A 19,279-nucleotide genomic window follows, 5' to 3' on the forward strand; every position below is an offset into this window, starting at 1 on the left:
ACGATAATAATATTTGTTATAAAAGTCCTTAAATTATTTTTACGTACGAATATTTTAACACTTACACAGCAAAACGATTTTTATTTTTTAACATCTAATGACGCTTGCTTTATGCAAAGACGCTGCAGCATAGTTTCATAGTGAGAAACTCTATGCGCTGCACATTATTTTGTTTCAAGTCTTAAGCAGCTTCAAGTCTACATTATTTATCTAGCGTTACGTTAGCACGCGCATGCGTAAATAGAATAATTGTCGTGACGTCACTTTGTGGAGTTGGCAAGGTCGCGGAAAAAAAGGAGATGTGGTAATTTTGGCATGTTTATTTATTCCTGGAGTTGGGCTTTTATAACAGTCCGAAATACCGGCTCACAATTCGTTACCGAAAGCCTTCACTGATCCGCCTAAGGCTCCACCAAGGAGCACGGCCTCACCTTCGCCATAGTACGCACTGCTCGCTGCAGTACTTCGCTCTGCCCGAACGGTCTTGAGTCATCCAACTGGTGTTTCAGATCTAAACGTAAACACGAAAATGTAAAATTTGCGATCTGGTTCCTGCATGGGTGTGGATCGCGGGGATATTTAGCTGACACGACTGGATTGCTTGTTCTGTGATCGCCTACTAATCGCGGAACAAGTTGGGTGAGGCATCGTCGTCGCTTCTCGCATCTTTCAACGGCGTAGCTCCTATAGCAAGGTCGCGATGATCAGTGCGGGGCCGTCAAAGTAGGCTGCGTCGCTTGCCGCATTTAATTCCGACCAGCCATTTGAGAGAGGGCTCCCTGTCCCAGCGGTTGCTGCAAAGGAACGCGGCTGTGAGGCGAGCCGGCTTCTCTACTAGCTGTGATCGACGTAGTATATGCACCTGTCGTCACAACCAGTTCTCACCTCCTTGCCTGCTTGCGTACACAACCGGAGCAGTTTTATTTTTCTTTACTTACCTCGACTTCAGTGATCGCAGCGATATTCAAGGAATCGCGGCGCAATTGGAGATTCGTCGCAGTGTGCCTCAATTTTCACAAAAAAAGCAAAGACCTCCGTCCGAGGGCGGAACTCCCGGGAGGATGATCGTTCTGACGTCGACAGCGAAGTGCAGGGCGGATAGTGCTGCAGGCCATATGGATGTGCTCTGAACACGTGCGGCGATGTAAATGTTATGCTGCGTTTGATCAAAGCCGTTTCGTTTATGGTGGGCCCTACTTTTTTGGCGAACATTTCGTTTCGCTCTCTTTGATCGTGCCTAGGTGCTGACCTCGGAAGACTGGACGAACAAATCCCGCCGACATGTCGTTTGGCAGTACGCTGGGTATTCTTGACCTCTTTGAGAAGGAGGACCCCTTCCTCAAAGATACCGGCGGCCTGTTCACCAGCGATCTTCCAGACGCCGGATTGTTGGTCTGTGTTTTACTTTCTGTTTGTTTTGACCTGTGCGGTATAGAAGCGTCTTTGGACGTTAACGTCACAGAAAAGCGGTACCGGCTGTTTCCATAAGATGCACGTGGCCTGATTGCGTTCTCCTCCGTGTAACATGTGATCAACGCTGTGCGCGTGGCGTTTTACGATGACAAATCCTGTTCGTTATTACGCAGCAGCACTGACATCTCAAAAAGTGTTTGCTAATTAAGGCTTTAATACATTTCATGTGAAATAGTTTGTATGCTTAGCAGGGTGGAATTTGCTGATGCAAAATGTGCCTACCACGTAGGCATGTCACATCTACCACTGTGTTTGGTTGTTTCTGCCAGCCACGTACCATTTGTTAAACAAAAGTTATGAGGTCTGTGTAACTATTTGATAACGTGCTTGATCATTGGCTGTTGGTTCTTTACACGAAAGCCCTTCGGTTGTGTTCTTGATTCAAGCATGTTATGTGAGAGCATATGTAATTTCTTTCTACGTTTACTTATATAACCTGCTTTATTGCAAGCTACGCATTTAAGAAAACGTTACATTGAGTCTTTCTAACTATCTTGTTGTTGCATAATGCTTAGCTGGCTTCAGTTGTTTTGAAGCAGGAGTGCTTTAGCTGACACGTAGTCTGTAAGATACAGCACGCGTGTTATCATTGCAGAGTTTGCTTTGGGTCTTGTGTGCATTTCAAGTAAAGTACTGTTTTAGCGTTATACAGATGGGAGTGCATGATATGAGTTTTGTCTTGGTAAAGCTCCATGGCTAGCTTATGATATGCAGTTAGGAACTGGTAGTGGTAAAATGCTAGTTATTGGTTCGCTGTTGGAACGTTATGCACTTTTTTATTGTAGTGTTTACATAGCATTTTATAAAGGATCATTCACATCGGCGACATGAGAAGGTTGGGTGACGAAGTTGGCTGCAAAGTGACCAGTCACAAATGATCGCTTTTTTCTCGAATAGCGACTGTTTTGGGTCAATTTCTCACTGCTTGATTTTTCAGTCGCGCGACTGCACTCGCAGTGCTTCTGAACTAATCAGGTGCACAGGAACAGAACGTTTGTTTATGCTGGCGCTTATTTCATCTGGCAAGCAGACATGAATGGCATCAATCACGAGACATTTCGGTACGGGGACAGGTCGGTAGCACATGCCGATCTGAACATCGGTTGCCTTGAGTCACTTTTTCGTCGCCAGTGTGAATGAGCCCATGAAATTGACGCAAGCTATAGTCAGCTAAGTATGTGAAAATTTAGTGATTTGTTCTGCTGATTGTCCCTGCGTTAGAAGTATTGTTTTACAGTAACAGTGCCTATTGTCACCTTTTGTAAATGTAGTCACATTCAATATGAGCTGCAACACCGGTGACCATGGTCAAAGAGGCTTCAAGGCTGCATGGCAGCTCTAATTTTTTTAGTAAGTAGCAGTAATTGGAACTGTGTTTGGTTATGCACTTTTTCATATGCCAGTACTGCCGTGAAATCTTGGAGCCCCTTCAACTACAGGCTTCGGTGCTGTAGCTCATATTGAATGCAACTATACGTATATAAATAGGGCAGGCATTCATGCCCATGATAGCATGTTACGTGACACAGTCCAGCCTTCATACAATGAACACGGAGTACCACTAAGTAAATATTAAATTTTATGTGTCAATATCACAATGCAAGAATATTCGCTTATAATGAACATTGCATATAATGAAGGTATTTTCATTTCATATGTGGCTTTGTTATAACATGATTCGACTGTACATGCTATTATTTTAACATAGTAATTTACACATTTTAATAATAGAGCAGATGTTTGCATCCTGCTTTTCTTAGTAATTTTTGGATACATTATTTTAATATAGCAGTTTGTAGTCGTGTACTGCGTCATGGAATGTCTAGTCATTTGCTGAATGCCAATAACCTGTTGTGCACTCCGAGCTACAATAGCACCTCTTTCATTACTCATTTTCTTTGCATTTCATGTTGACCTTGCCACTTCCAAAGCATGCTCTTTTTTGTATCTTCTTTTGTAAAGGTTTTTCTCATTTAACCCTTTAAGGACGAGACATATAAATAGCCAGAAAAAATAATTATTTTCTATCTAAATGTACAAAACACATCAAGAATAGGCATAATTCACAAAAAGAAAAAATATTTTGTACAATATTTTTCAGCAATCGGGGGAAAACCCCAGGCGGGAAATTGGAAGTGGGCTTCACCCCAAGGCACCTAAGGCTTCGTTTTCAATTTTTACAGACAGCTCTCATCATATGTGAACCATAGGTGTACATTTCATTTGCTTTACATCACATGTGTGACACCACTGCAGCTAGATACCTTGCATCGGCGTTGCTCCTCTGACCTCGTTTTCAAAAGACAGTGAGTCGCGTGCCAAACTTCTTCTTCCTCATCCAGTTTTCCTGCTCTAAACCAATATATGATGCTTGCTGCCTGTCATTCAGTGTTGGCCAAAGATATTTAGCCAAGAACTTCGTACTTAATGCTGAAACTGGGTGAGAAGATATTTTTTTTCTGGTATGTTGCCTGTAGGCAACACTCGTCAATAAAGGGTTAATGATTTGCTGTTTTAAGACTTCCTTTTTTTTACCTTTTTTATTTTTGTGCGTCTCTCCTTAATACATTCTTGGCCGCTAGCAAATGAAAATGCATGTGCATTTTCATCCACCTCTTTTGTATCTTTGCAGCCGGAACTCGAGAGTGAAAGCATCGACTTCTGGACCAAGTATCTGATTGGAGACTCGGCCTTGCCCTCGCTGCACGATGACGTGCCCGACTCCGTGCCAGACCTTGTGTCGGCGATGTTGCCAGCGTTGCCGTCGCAGGAGCACAGCTACAGCCTGTCTCCTGACGGCAGCGTGGCCAGCTTGCTGTCACCTCGGACAGGCCCGGGGTCCGACAGCTCTGAATTCTCCACACTAGATGGCCATCAGGTGGGACTTCCGCCAGTGGGGCTTGCCCAGTTCCATAGCTTATATGGCAGATGCGACGTGAAATTCCTCAAGTGGGTTTCCCTAAAATGCAACCAAGGTAGCCGAGGTTGCTGTCGTCATGCTTCTTAGCTCATAATAGCCAGCTTCGATTGTGCTTCAACTGTGAGCATAGCCACTTGAGTGCGAAAGGAAGCTTGACTGCCCATTATGCCCATAGGGAGGTGAATGTTTGAATTCTTGATAGTCTGAATTGGGGGGGGGGGGGGGGGGGCGTTGCTCAGGTAACTTGCACAGAAACATGAAACATACACGGACCATTACATGGATAACTGTTTAATATTTCACCTGATGCTCACAATACACATGTACTGTTAACAAAAGAACCTGCACATTCGTATTTGGAAGATATAGAATGCAAATTATGGTGCCTTATTGCATGCATTTTATTTTACTTTGTCTTACTATAATAAGCTTTTGCACCTTTGACAAGTGCATGTAAAAGTTATGTTCCTGTTTTTTTATAGGAGTTCTGTGTCTGGAAAATGTTTACACTGATTGTGCATCAGTGTCTATGATGCTAAGTTGATACTTGTAACTTTGTGCTAAGGGCCTGCTTAGGTGTCTAATTCATCTGTCATCTCAACTGCAGGAAGAGGCAATGGACTTTGATGATCCCCTGTACGTTGACGTTGTTGGCTTGGAAGAGTATGACAACAGTTCAGTTTCACCGTCCTCAGTTGTGGAAGAGTGTGTATCAACATCATCACCCCCGGATGACATCGGTGAGTTCACTCCCTTAATGGGCTGTAGGATGTATAGAATTATACTACATGATTCTTAAAACAGAAGCCCTGACTAAATGAAACTAACTTAACTCTTTAAGGTACTGCATACACAACGTGTACACCAGCATAGTGCATCAACAGCAAAAGCATTGATGAAAGTAATGATATTTAAAATGTGTTGCATGCATCTTGAAACACTTCTGATTGGAATAATGCTGCAAGTTTGAATAAAAAGTGCAAAAGGTGTTAGTAAAATGAGTGGGAAGGTAGATGGTTAGGTGTTCTTGCTTGGTGTCAGTATGTCGTTGTATGTAGCAGGTTCACTTCTTTCATTGTTTTTCAGATTGTTGTTTTGCACCAGGCATTACATTAAAGTTGCTAAATAGGTGCTTTTCAAGCCTGCTGGACTTGAAGTAGTTGATGCTATAATATTTGATGTTCTGTAGTGAGTTTTCGCATGGAGTCCACAATCTGTAAACTTGACAAGCGTTGCGAAAGAATTGAAAATTCTTAGTCTATTCTGCAGATGTGTGCATTTAATGATTCCGTAGAAGCCAGAAGTGTGGTGAAAGTAAGTTTTCAGTCCACAGAATTAATCGGTGCCTGAAAGCGTTAATGATAATGGCTTATTTGATGTTTTCATGTGGCCATGCATTATTTCCCAACTCAAAGAAAGTGGATTCAGTAATATGTGTGCTGCAATTTTCTTGTGTGTAACATAGTACATCACATGTAAACCACATCACATGTAACCACTTGATTGTCTCATGCTTAATATTCAACAGAGGGATATGCTTAAGTGCTCGTGACAGTGTTTAATATTATGGGCAAGTGAAACTAAAGTTTAAAGAGTCAACAGACTTGGATCAGTCAAACTCAACTTGAAGCCAATCACAAAAAAATTTGTGGCCCTCTAAATTTTAAAAGGCATTGTGAAACTGTTTAATTGAAATGAAACTTGCTGGTAATACAGTCAATTCGCACTTTTCAAAGAACATTGAGAAGGCATGAGTAAAAACATGGCTGCATTTCATGTTCAGGCTGCTGTGCACTTTGACAGGTACTACTGAATCAGTCACGAGAATTTGGCCCTGATGTTTTGGGTACACGTTCGCAGGGACCATGAAATGACCTACTATTAGTGACTGTTTTCATTTTCTGTAGCAGTAATGCATTTCATGAAAGGAATATGATGTGATAACTTTTCATGCATGTTTAATTTTTTCTTTTTTTGTTGTGTGAGCATGTTCCTGCTCTCTCTGGTTTCTCATGCTTGTAAGTAGCGATGCTTTGTTTTGTCATTGTGAACAACATACAGCTTCACTCAGTGTTACCAAAAAAATGTGACATTTGCTCCATGTGCTTCTTTATATTGCAGCGGCTGATGTGATTGTTGCTACTACGGATGCGAAAGAGTGTGAGCCTGTGGTGATTGTTGATGTAAGTAAATAATTATCTGGGAACCTCACTTGCGTTGCACTGCTTTCTTTGCTAGTATTGCCAGAAAGGTGTAGGGTAGTGCCTCTAGTCACAAATAATGACCTAGGCCTGGATAATGTAACAATGCTATTCCAATGCGATTCCATTTTTGATGCTTTGTAATTGGTCCAAGTGGTGCTCTGCCCATGTTGTCACTAGGATCGTCCAGCAGTGGATGGTGCTGGATAACAAAGGCATAGAATAGAGCGAAAAGAATCCTTACAGTATATTGGTCCTGCTGTTGACGAAAGTTTCGTGCTTTTAGTAGAGCTACATGTAACAAGGATTTTAACCTCTATAAAAATGTTTTGTGTGGAGCAAATATTGTGCAATTACTATTGCACCATGCACACCATGACAGAGCCACAGTTTTATGTTCTCATCAGTGCTTGACGATTTCACAAAAAAAAGAAAAAAAAAAAAGACCTTTTGACTCTGAATAGGATGTGCCCTTATTCACATGGCTGCATGGTTTTCGGTATTATGGTAGATGAACTAAGAATTATCAGTAGCAGTGTCACATATTTAGCGCATGTCCATATATGTGATGGATCTGTCCCATCGTGAAGCAATGTTCTTCATATGCTTCTTAATCTTAATGTAATACATATAATGCTATCTTTAATTGTAGGAGGGTGTTGGCTCTATCTCGTTTTTTATCTGTGCCTCTTATTCATTGTCCTGCTGGTGCAGCTTGGATCTTCAAGTGCAGTTCATACGAAACTTGGCTGAATCAGATTGAAATCAGAGCAACAGATTGTGTTAAAAGCCCAGCTTGCATGTCTGATTATGTGTGACACCTGCACAATCTTGTATAGTTGACAGTATAGCACAATTTAGCATACACTTTTATATGCAGGACATTGTTCTGCCTGATGTCTTGGAAGCTCCTGACAGCCCTGAAGCTCCGCTGAGCCCCTCTGCAATGTCATCCTGCAGTTCAACACACAGTTCCCCAAGTGCTGGGAGCCGATCCAATAAGGTTGTTTGAACTTGTAGCTCTAGGTCATTTCCAGCAGGGTACCACCTGTTAACGCCATATTTTTAATCGAACACTGTTGGGAATACTTTTGATTTCGTGCGACATATGTCTAGGGTGCCACTTCAAATGGGAAGTGAGCATCACCTCAATGCACCAAAACAGCTAGAAGGCTTATGAGTGATGCTGATTGGTTGTGCTAAACCTTTCGTCTTATCTGCTTCTGCAGGCTTAGCTAGTAAGTATATATTGAAAGTAATACTAGCACTATATCTGAAAATGGAGGGATTGATTGAGAATGTAGCCATTGTAGGCTTTGGCTAGGTAATTGATCCTCAGACTTCTGCCCATCACAGATCTTTTGTCCCTCTCGTGTTAGCGAGGGACATTATATATATATATTTTTTTATTATTATATTGCGTTAAGAGAAATGCAAAGGTGAAGACAACCACCTGTCTTCGTCTCCCCTTCCGTTGTACACTAGTGTATAGACTCGAGTAAGGGCCGCACTTTTCTTTCACAATTTCGACAAGGTGCGGCCCTTACACTGGACCGAATTTTTTGGTCAAAATGGTGTCGGCGCAGCTGACGACTACTGCACACCCGGGATTTCCGGGTCTACCATTACATCAGAGGTCAACGCGTAGCTCTTGCCATTTAGTAGCGGCACGCGGAAGTACGCAGTGAGCGAAAATTAGCTGAAGCGTGCCCGCAGCATCACGGCACCGAACGCGATTGCTTCTTCGATGGAATTTGTGCATTACCTGAACAGCTTTTTGACCTTTTAAAGTACGAAAAACAAGCTAAATCTGTTCATGAATGTGTGCATACTTGCTTGTTAGATAAAGGACGGCATTGAGCTGGGGATCTAATTGTCAGTCCAGGGTCTTGTAATGCACGGCATGTTGCAAAATTTATGCATTACAAGAAAGCACGAAAACCATGGAAAAGTGTGGTGTTGCAGTTCAAAACGCAGCGAGGCACTGGCAGTGTTCTGTGCATCTGTGTGAATGGCTTATGCACTGAACCGCTCAATTCCAGTTAACCTCGACCATAATGAAATACGCATTTTTGTCGACCGTGTGTCCTGAAAATTTTCTTGGGGAACACCTGTGCCTTCTGCTACGAAGTTCAGCGCGAGAAGAAAAGTGTGAAATGGGGATGACAAGAGAATACAGCTGCATCCCCGCACGTGACTGTGGCGTTTCGCAATTGTGTTTCAGAAGACGGAAGATGTTTTACACCTGACAGAAGAAGAGAAACGGCTTATGCACAAAGAAGGCATTGTCCTGCCGACAACAATGCCCCTCACTAAGGTGAGTTGACGCACATGGCATCAGATGCTCTAGTGCATTTAGTGTGCGGTCATTTTGTACAGTCAAACTTTATTGTATCAAATCGAGTTTAATCAAACTATCACTTACATACAACAATTTCTGAACATTGCAAAGCTGCTGGGAGAATACATAGCAGTATGTACAATTACATGAAACGAAAATTGTATCCATATTTGGCTCTACCTGCTGCGGTAGGCCATTGGCTATGGCATTGTTCTGAACTCAAGGTAGTGGGTTCGCTTCCGGCCTCGGTGGCTGCATTTCGATGGGGGCAAAATGTGATAACATCCATGAACTTAGATTTAGGTGTACACTTAGGTGTAATCTCACACCGACTACAGCGTGCCTCATAATCAGAGTGTGGTCTTGGCATGGAATATTCCAGAATTCATTTGGATCTCTAAATTAGCCTGTCACAACTTCTGACATAATTAATGGTTGGTTGCACTTTGTGATTGGCCCACACACCACAGTCTGCCACTCATTGTCACAGATGAAAATGATCATTATATGAAAAGGAAAAGAATAAAATACGGCCCTAGAATATCTCAACACGAGACATATATGTCAGCAGAGTGTGTGTCTTCTGCTCATTGTCCTGTTCTAAAGCACTGTTTCCGTCATTACCAAAGATGCTCGAGAAGTACTCTTAAAAGCAGACAGAATTTTCTATGCAGATCAGGCAGTGAAGGCAGTGTGTGAAAATCCATTGCACAATGCTTTTGTTTCAAACATGACATATAGTGTGTGAATGATGTCACACTCCTGCTTTGCCGGCTTATGTTGCATTCCTGGACGGTATCAGCTTCGAGTTGTGCCTTAGAATTCTCATATTAGACATGTACTTTATGTGACTGAGGAAATTGATGATGATGCTGACTGATGCACATTTTTTTCCTTTTTGGTTAGCTCAAAGGCCCAGTAATTGGAAGGGATAAATATGTTGCTGGTGTAGTGCCTTGACGTTGCTCCATTATCCCCAAATAAATTGTGTAGTAGCACGAAGACACACTAAAGAAACATAGGTCAAGCATAGCTTAATACTACAACTTATACGTATTTCACTAGTAATGCTGTTATTTGCCTGCTATTTTGTGGCATTTGGGATTGATTCAGACATCAACCAGAAATTCAGAAGTCTGTATGTGGTGCATGCACAGTGACAAGATGCATTTAAAACTGCCTGTCCCTTGCTAATGTATTGTAGACCTCTTCACATTTGTGCTCTTCTGTGCTGTGTTTTTGATGGTAAGCTAATATAGTAAATTACACATCATCCAGTGGTGTAGAACAGTGATGTTTATGTGGGGCTGCTGGGTTTATCATATGAACAGAGAGAGCCCAGTTCACTGACGTTATTGCAGGTAGATAAACTTCTGTTTATATATGCTTGTGTTGCAGGCTGAAGAAAGGGAGCTCAAAAAGATTCGAAGAAAGATTCGAAATAAGGTAGGCTATGACCGCATTGATTGTATGCTCATTGTCATTGTTGATTGATGAGAGTAGCACATTTTTGCATGTATAGCCTGGCCGCGACGCATAACATGATTTCCGATTAGAACCATCGGAAGGGGGGGAAAATGCCTTATGTATATAGTGCGTGCTAATAACCACATGCAGCTATGCTGAAATCTTTATGTGAGCACTAGCACACACTTAGTATATTGGCACAAAGCAAAGCTCTGGTAACAGATCTTTGTATGCTTTGTATGTAGAGTTTTGTATGCTTGGGTTGCGTTCTGCCATTAACCACTCTTACTGCACTCTCAAGCCGCGCTGCTCATCCAAATAGCAATGCAAAGCACGAAAAAATTTTCATATGACCCGAATGTTCACTGGTGTTTAAAAAAAAAAAAAAAAAAACTTCTGGCAGTGGTAAAAAAACACTCTTTTTATAAATAACCTGCATCCAGCAAGCATTCTGACTGTCTTAAAAAGAAAAGCTTCAATATATCACTGATTTTTGTTGCCAGTTGTCTTCACATTTAAAATTTTTTTTTGCTTTACCAATGCAAATCAGTGCAAGACAGCTTTTGTGAACGCCAGCATAAAGCATCATGGTCAGGGTAACCAGCACAAATAATTGTTCAAAAACATTTCATTGTCGTTATTCTTAAATATATAACGTAAAGGCGCGTACACACTAGTGGAAAAATGCGCGCGGTGCGCCGGCGGTGTCAAAACGCACGCCACGCAAGCAGCCGCACAGCAGCTTTTTCTTGCCGTGGGAGGGATCGGTCCTGGACCGATTTTTTGCGGTTTCTGCGTGCCGCGGATGAAGAAAACCAATGAGAGCGGCCGCTTCCGTGACGTGCGTATAGGAAACTGGTTTCATGTGGACCTGCCCGACCGCTCGTTTCGTACTCGCGTCCGGTGTCAGCTGGAAACTCGTTTCGCACTATCGTCTGCACACGTCAGCTCCTGGACGGAGCTGACGGATAGTTCAAGAAGGGGTGAGAAGTCTATGCTGTCACGTGACTGCCACAGCGGCTTGTAGCGGATTGTCGTTATTCTTAAATATATAACGTAAAGGCGTGTACACACTAGTGGAAAAATGCGCGCGGTGCGCCGGCGGTGTCAAAACGCACGCCACGCAAGCAGCCGCACAGCAGCTTTTTCTTGCCGTGGGAGGGATCGGTCCTGGACCGATTTTTTGCGGTTTCTGCGTGCCGCGGATGAAGAAAACCAATGAGAGCGGCCGCTTCCGTGACGTGCGTATAGGAAACTGGTTTCATGTGGACCTGCCCGACCGCTCGTTTCGTACTCGTGTCCGGTGTCAGCCGGAAACTCGTTTCGCACTATCGTCTGCACACGTCAGCTCCTGGACGGAGCTGACGGATAGTTCAAGAAGGGGTGAGAAGTCTATGCTGTCACGTGACTGCCACAGCGGCGCGCCGTCCCTGCCGCAGCTGCCTTTTATCACCGGTGGCACGCCGCGCGCATTTTTCCGCTAGTGTGTATGCGCCTTAACACTGCCTTGATCTTCTTTGCAGCAATCGGCACAGGACAGCCGAAAAAGAAAGAAAGAATACGTTGATGGATTAGAGAGCAGGTGAGTAAGGCACTCGTCATTATCATGGGTTCTCTAATTTGGCTGTGAGGAATCACTGAAACAAGTGCTGAGAAAGCCCCATGATTTCTTTGTCAAGGTACATGCATACAAAGTAAACATGCATAGCCTACCAGTAATTATCTATGCACAATCAAGTTGTTAAAGGCTAAAATTCTGATCAGAGGCTCTAGCTGTCGTCAACCGCAAATATTTTGCTTCTAGCACAAGGTGTTGTGTACTTTTTTTTGTCCTCAAGTAATTTCACTATATTTTTCAAAAACGTTACAGAAACAAAGATGTCCTTATTGCATGCACACATTAACAATATTGTGTACGGCCCATCGTTAATAGCTGCACTTAACCAGCCTGTTAATGCAGGCTTTTATTTGTATTTATATATTTGTGTATTAGCTGTGAACGAAAGCTAAGAGAAGGGTGGGAGCATGATTTGGTGGTTTTAAAAATCGGGCCATTCCCAAAACACTTTAGGTTCCTCAGAACCCAGTTTTGAAACTCGTGAATTCAATATACTGTTCGCAGCATTTGCACAGTAATTTGTTCAGTGAATGTCCAGTGGTAGCTAATTCTGTAGGTCAGAAATGTTGTTTGCCCCCTTTTTTGTTTCAATTATGACATCTATTTTTCTCACCCTTTATTCCAGAGTTAAACTTTGCACTGCACAGAACGTCCAGCTCCAGAAGAAAGTAGAGCTACTGGAAAAACAGAACGGGTGAGTTTAAGAAAAGTTACCTACACATAGCAAATTCATTTTAGCATGAACTCTGTTTAGCCACAATCTTTGATAAATGATGAGTTTTAAATGACTGTTGTCTGGTTCTCGTAGATTCACTGCATTTCTGAAGTAGCGCTGTTCAAATACATGTGAAATGAAGGTCTCTGATTTGCCAATCGCTGAACCAAACTGAATGACGCTTCTTGCATTTTAAAGGAGGAAGCTGAAATTCTATTGCCTGTTGGGTGCAGATTTTCTATTACTAGGCCCTAATTTTTTTTTTTAGAACCAGAACTGCTGTATGTAATAGAAGGTGTAAAATGAACTAACATTCTTCATTACACAAAACTCTAAAATAAATCTATGAAAAAGACTCGCAGCTCGCGTAGGCAATGTGAAAAATTTTATGCAGTCTACTTCCTAATGTGTTAGATCTGTCCTGTTTAGGAGCTCTGATACATGCGATTCACCAAATTGTGATATCTCTTTTTAGTGCAGTGGTACCATGTTGTAAATGTGGTATATTTTCTTTTTTTTTTTTTTTTCAAGTTGTATGATTTATCATAACTTCTGTGAAAGAAATTTGAGAGCCAAAATAAAAATTCTGCTCCTTATGTTCACTATATTTTCACTTGTACATTTAAATGCAACAGATCTCATTGGAATCTTTTGAGCGGGTGCCTAATGAGTGTGTTTCTGTGCTACACATTTATTTTAATATGCAAATTTATAGTTGGCACTGAGCTAAAGCTTTTAAGCTGAAATTTTAAGTCAGACAGATCTCCAGTGTGTCTTCATGTTTGTCTTTACAAAACTATTATAAAACTGTAAGGTTGATTGTATATTGATTCACTGGGCGTTCATATGCTCCAGCTGATGGAAAAACTTTTATTCATTCATTGCACTTTATGTATTTGAAAGCACTATTTTTTTTTTATTTACCTTCAGCAGGTGCCCCACAGTAAAATAAACTGATAAAATGTTCATATGTTGGCATGAGGACAACAAATGGTGGCTGCAGCTTCTAAAATGAACGAGTCATCAGAGGATGATTGACCTGATAATACAATGACAATAAAAACTATTATATGAATAATAAATACTAACAATATACTAAAACAATGATAATACGACAGATAGTGCTGTTGACAGAGTGGGAACTTCCTACTAAGGTTGCCTTTTCATGCCTGCATGCTTCCAGCATTGAACGCTAAATCAAACACCATTTTAACATGCTTGCATTCCTAGTTACTGTCGGTATAGAACAGCGAATGTATAATTGCTAATTCCATGTTAATGCATTATAGCCTGTTTTGTTTGCAATTTCTGTCTGCCCTAGCTAGTTAGCTATGTTAACCTAAGTAATTGTATCACTCTATTTCAGCTCTCTGCTTCTTCAGCTCAAGCGTTTGCAAGCTTTAGTTGCAAATTCTTCTGGCCGCAGTGCACAGACAAGCACTTGTGTCATGGTAAGCAATCCATCTCTTCATGGTGTGGTGTCTTTCAAGTCTCAGGGTGCTAAACATTCACTCAAAAGCAAAACCAGCTACGAGCATGAGGCAAAAGCTTTGTGTTACCATCACATAGCCTTTATACAAGGTCTGCAGCTGTAACGACACATTGTAGAATTCGCTGGCTCCCATCGGCTGTGTTTTTCTTATTAAGGCAAAGATGCACTTGACTTACAACAGACTTCAGTTACTGGATGAGGATGTGCTTTGTCTTGCCTACAGAGTGTAAAGGTACGTTCCTGTAAGTGCATATTAAGACAGTTTCATGGTGCACGCATCGCCTGGCCACATGTTGTGTTGGTGGTTTCTTTCTGCTTTGTGACTGTTAATGTGACTGCTTAATCAACTGCAAGGTTATGTGTGACATTTGGTATAGAAGGACAGGGAATTTGACACCTGACAAATCAAATTCATTCAGCTGCCATTCACTCCCAATAAAAACTGCAGTTGCTGGCAGTCACAGCCACAGTGGAGCAGTCTTCATGGATTGAATGAGGAATGGGCTGTGCTCGTTTTTCCAGTGAGCTTGACATTCTAATTTCTTTTTATTGTTGTCTTTTTGTGCAGGTTTTACTGCTCTCTTTCGCCCTGCTGCTGTTCCCGAACCTGCGTACAAACTCCGGGGACAACCTTGATCTCATATTGAAGTCGGCGTCTGAGAAACTGGCCCCGATTTCAGGCATGTAATCTCTCCTGCGTGCCTGTTTAGTTGTTGCTATCTGGTCTGCGTAATGTTGGTGCAGTCATTATTTATTGTGTGGGGATAGCATAGCTTGGTTTGCTGGTTTCGTGTGTGTTGCTTCAGAGTGTGAGTGGGCAAAAAAATAATAAAAACATAAAAGACGTGGAGAGACACGAGTAAGACACAGTTAGTGCTGGACGATATGGATCCAGTGTTGCAGTCTTCATGCTAGCTGTGAGAACAGATGTGGACAGGCTTACGATAACACCAGCTCAAATATCCAATAAGACAAGGTTGACACGAAAACAATCTCACACTACGTTTTTTAAGACTGGAGAAATAACAATCCATAAAATATCAACTGGTATTTTGTAGCTAGTGATGGTCTAAGAGACACGGGACCAGTTTAATGTTAGCAAAGGGCCAGCAAGACGCCCCCCCCCCCCCCCCCCTGGAAACAATGGATAAAATATTTTGGTATGGCGGATCTATACAGTTGAGAAAGACCCTAAAGCATGGAAGTGTAACTTTTCCTGTGCATGCTGCACACAAGGAGAACTTTAGTTTTTGGGTCGTGACTATCATCTGTTGCGATCATAATAACTAATCACAATGATTTCTGTTAGAGCTTACATCAACATAGTATATCTTGAGCCATCGATACGAAAGAATACAGTTAAATCTTGATATAATGAATTTCAATATAATGAAATTCACTATGTAACAAAGTATATAACTCCTTATAACTTCTTGTCCATAAAACATCACTTATTTAGAACCTCATTATAACGAAGTGTGTTTACATGCGATTTCAATATAACAAAATTTCACTGTCGCCGCGCAGGAGTACCGAGACAATAGAGTGTTTTAGTTGAGCGTTAACGGTCTGCTCTGCTCAGACTGGCATATGCTAGAAATTTGTACACAACCACTTAACGGGAACGCTAGTGCGCTTGCGCGCAATGCTCATGCCAGCAGCGTAACGAAGATCGCTTCCCTCAGTCCGCTTATAAAGCCGAATGAGCAGAGCGTGAGAGCAAGTCTGCTTGGCTTCTTGACTGTTTTACAGCCGAGCTGATAGTGCGTTGCTCATGCCTCGGCAAGAGGTGCTCGGCAAGACCATGCCGCTTTGTACCGGCGCTGTGAAGATATTATCGATGCAGCATGGGACTGTTATCTTTCGTCGCTGACTCTCAAACTGAACAAAATGATTCTTTTTTCTAATTCAAATTTGCTTTTTCCGAATGCCTGATGATTAGAACAATTTTGCGGCCCCTTCCGGGTAAGACAAATTCATTGGCGCCTGTACTTATTAGCATAAATGTTCCACTGTCAATATAACGAAGCAAATTGCAGATTTTACCGACATTGTTATATTGAGATTTAAGTGTACTTTGAAGCCCTTCAAAGTTGCATATGTAGGTCTAACAGTATGACAGGGATGGCAAATCATTGTAGCATAAAGCTGGGTGCCATGATTGTAATTTATTTTCGAATTTATACTACTACTGGATTGTGCAAAATTTCAGTGCGGGCTCTTAACAGTCGCATGATAAGTGTTCATAAGTTATTTTGAAAAGCAAGTCTCAATTTGAGGATTGGCAAATTGTGTTCTTTTAGTAAATACAGAAAATGTTGCGAATGTTGATGAGACAGTAAAAAGAGTAAACCAAATCAGCTGGCCTAAAGGGACGGAATTAAGAAAATTTAAAATAGTAATGAGTGAATGCGAAGACTGCGCGAACTGTTCAAAGCGTGCTGTCTTGGCACACACAGCGGTAATTCACCGCCTGCTGTGGCCAAGAACGAGGGCTGCTGAAGAGAGGGTTCCAAGAGTTGCCAAGCTACGAATGGATCAAACAGACAGTTGTTGATATTGGCTCATTGACGATAAGTTGGCTAGGCCACTACTGTAATTTCCACATGAGAAGGGCCTCCATGCCATTATTTAGATACACATTTGTGTTGGAGGGCGAGCCACTCATAAAAAATAAAGAAAAAGAAAAAAAAGTACTCCATCTCCCGCTAAAGGGAACCATGTGTGGATGCGAAGCAGCAGGGAGATGGTTAGCTTGAGCGGGAGATGGTTTTGCGGCAGTGGCCCGAGCGATCATCGCGGCGCTGCACAGGAGAGAGAATGAGGCGTGCGCGCTCCGTCATTTTCATACTGCGGAACTACCGTGGCGCCCCCAGCGGAGTATGCAGCTGTCGCACCACCTGTCGAGCGCGCCGCTTCAGATTCCTAGAGGAGAGAAAGGGGGGGAGCGTAGGAGAGGAGAGAGAGGGGGAGGGGACTTGCATGCATTGTGGGGGTGTGGCACGCGGGCGCCGCTCCATAGAATATTCCTAGAGGTGAGAGAGGGGGAGGGGAGGCGCATGCGCTGTTGGGGTGTGGGACGCGGGCACCGCTCCGTACAGGATTCCTAGAGGAGAGAAGGGGGGGAGCGTAGGAGAGGAGAGAGAGGGGGAGGGGACGCGCATGCGCTGTGGGGGTGCGGGACGCGGGACAACAGACAGAGCCGCCGGCAAGAAATGCTTTGTATTTAAAAGGATGTGTGTCAATTATTGTGATTGTCATATGCATGCAGGGCGTTCTCGTTCCCTGCTCTACGCCTCGGAGCCAGCGAGAGACTTCCACCAGGAGTACACTGAAGCCACCAAGGCTGGAGCCCAATACATCGAGGAGGACATTGACGCCTCGGACGACGAGGGCGTCTCGGCATCGTCGCCGTTGCCCTCATCACAGGCGTCCAAGTGGGCGCCGTCCTCCAGCAAGAGCCTAGGCTGGGGCTTAGACCTCAGCTTCAGCCTCGCTGGAGGCAAGCGCCACTGGACAGCGGTGTCCGAGGACACGGCTCGCCCAGTGGGCACCGCCACGACCATCCCGCCAGACAAGAGGGCTCGGCTTGGAAACTACAGCGCCCTACCATCTCACAACAACAGTCTGCACCACCATCCAGTGGTGATCCAGATGCAGCGGCAGGCCTGACAACGAGGCGTACGATCTGTGCATGCACAATTTTCTCTCACTCACTCTTTGGTCAGCTGATTTTGTCCCTCTCACATCTTTTTTTTTTTTTTTTCTTTTTTTTTTAGGTCCCATAACTGGCATGTGGAAGGAGGCTGTTCCTTGTTTTTGCATGCCTCGTTATTTCCACTGCATACTTTTTTTTTCTCACTCTCTCCATTTCTCTCATTATAGGTCATTACTTCAGTCCTTTCAGCTCTAACATCACATCAACTAGTAAAAGTCAAATTTGGTACTTTTCGTGAATCAGTAAAACAAAAAATGTATGTGGTAAAGCTGCTCGCTGATTGAGAGGGAGACCGAGTGCACAGAAAGAAAGGCTGCTTGTGCAGACTTTGCCAGATGATATGTTTGAAACTTTGGTGTAGTTGCTGATAAGGTTTGCGTGAAAAGCGCCTCCAGTGCTCCCCTTACTCTCCCCTCCCCTACACTTTCTTTTTTACCTTAGCCGCGTCCCCCGTCACCAGGAGAGGTGTTTTGTTATTGAGATCATTCTTCTGTTGTGTTCAGTTCACCTGTGACCCTTCTTTTTATTTTTTTTATTTCTCTTAGTGTACGTGTAATGTGAGACAATGCATGTACACTTAGCTCACAAGTTTGCGATGCAGACTAAATTGAGAGGTCAGGTAAGGACTGTTATAAAATAGCAACACACCTGACCTCTTTAACTGTGTCCAAGCGTGGATTGTCATGTTGTTTACAGAACTTGTAAGTTTCTAGCTGATGTCTTGGTTGGGACATGCTGATGGGTGTCCCAGGCATCTCTCAAGAGATTTTAGCATCGGTCCTGTCGTGTCATCTGCCGTGTGCCGCTTGCTACTGTTTTGTGATGTCTGCTAAGATCCAAAGAGACCCCCTGCCCCTTTCTTCCCTTTTGCTTTGGTGATTGTAATTTGCAACCATTCCTTCTCTCGTTTCTATGCTATCCATTCGCGGACCATGCAGCTTTTCACGAGCAGTAGCGCGTGTGTTCTGTCGTCACCGAGGTGCAGGGCTCTTTGTGTTGGCCTGCCTTCTTTTTTTTTTTTTAGCCTTTCTGCAGATGGCTGTGTTTTTACAACACCTGCAATATATTTACAAGGAATGTACTATTATATACATATATTTTTGTCACATGTTGTATCACACTGATGATGGGGTGCTTGACTAACTTCTCTGTACACCTCCCCTTACCTGGTGCGTGGTGGCTCCCCCCCCCCCCTTTTTTTTCATTGCCTCCCTGTGGAGTGGATGTCAACTTGATTTATCATTGGCATGAATGATTCAGAGAGAATGCATAGACACCACATTGGCATCATATAGGTGTTTGAAATAAAACCTCCATGAAATTGTGCTTCTGTG

General features: G+C 42.9%; 1 protein-coding gene across 3 annotated transcripts; it reads left to right on the top strand.

Annotated features, from left to right (window-relative positions):
* The first annotated feature begins 228 nt into the window (after positions 1 to 228).
* Positions 229 to 19,271, top strand: LOC119442629 (cyclic AMP-responsive element-binding protein 3-like protein 2). Of its 3 annotated transcripts, none has more exons than XM_037707569.2 (13): positions 229 to 304; positions 1,242 to 1,392; positions 4,106 to 4,351; positions 5,001 to 5,133; positions 6,515 to 6,576; positions 7,475 to 7,597; positions 8,819 to 8,911; positions 10,334 to 10,381; positions 11,926 to 11,984; positions 12,646 to 12,714; positions 14,102 to 14,186; positions 14,796 to 14,907; positions 17,499 to 19,271. In XM_037707569.2, exons 2-13 carry the CDS (start codon positions 1,282 to 1,284, stop codon positions 17,897 to 17,899), a joined length of 1,542 nt encoding a protein of 513 aa, XP_037563497.1. In that variant the 5' UTR covers positions 229 to 304; positions 1,242 to 1,281; the 3' UTR covers positions 17,900 to 19,271. The 3 variants fall into 3 exon arrangements, with proteins under 3 accessions (XP_037563497.1, XP_037563500.1, XP_037563498.1); XM_037707572.2 differs by having other exon boundaries at positions 8,822 to 8,911; XM_037707570.2 differs by lacking the exon at positions 229 to 304 and adding an exon at positions 615 to 639.
* Positions 19,272 to 19,279: the final 8 nt, after the last annotated feature.

This window comes from Dermacentor silvarum, chromosome 2 (assembly GCF_013339745.2).
Source record: "Dermacentor silvarum isolate Dsil-2018 chromosome 2, BIME_Dsil_1.4, whole genome shotgun sequence".
In the NCBI taxonomy this organism is placed as follows: domain Eukaryota; kingdom Metazoa; phylum Arthropoda; class Arachnida; order Ixodida; family Ixodidae; genus Dermacentor; species Dermacentor silvarum.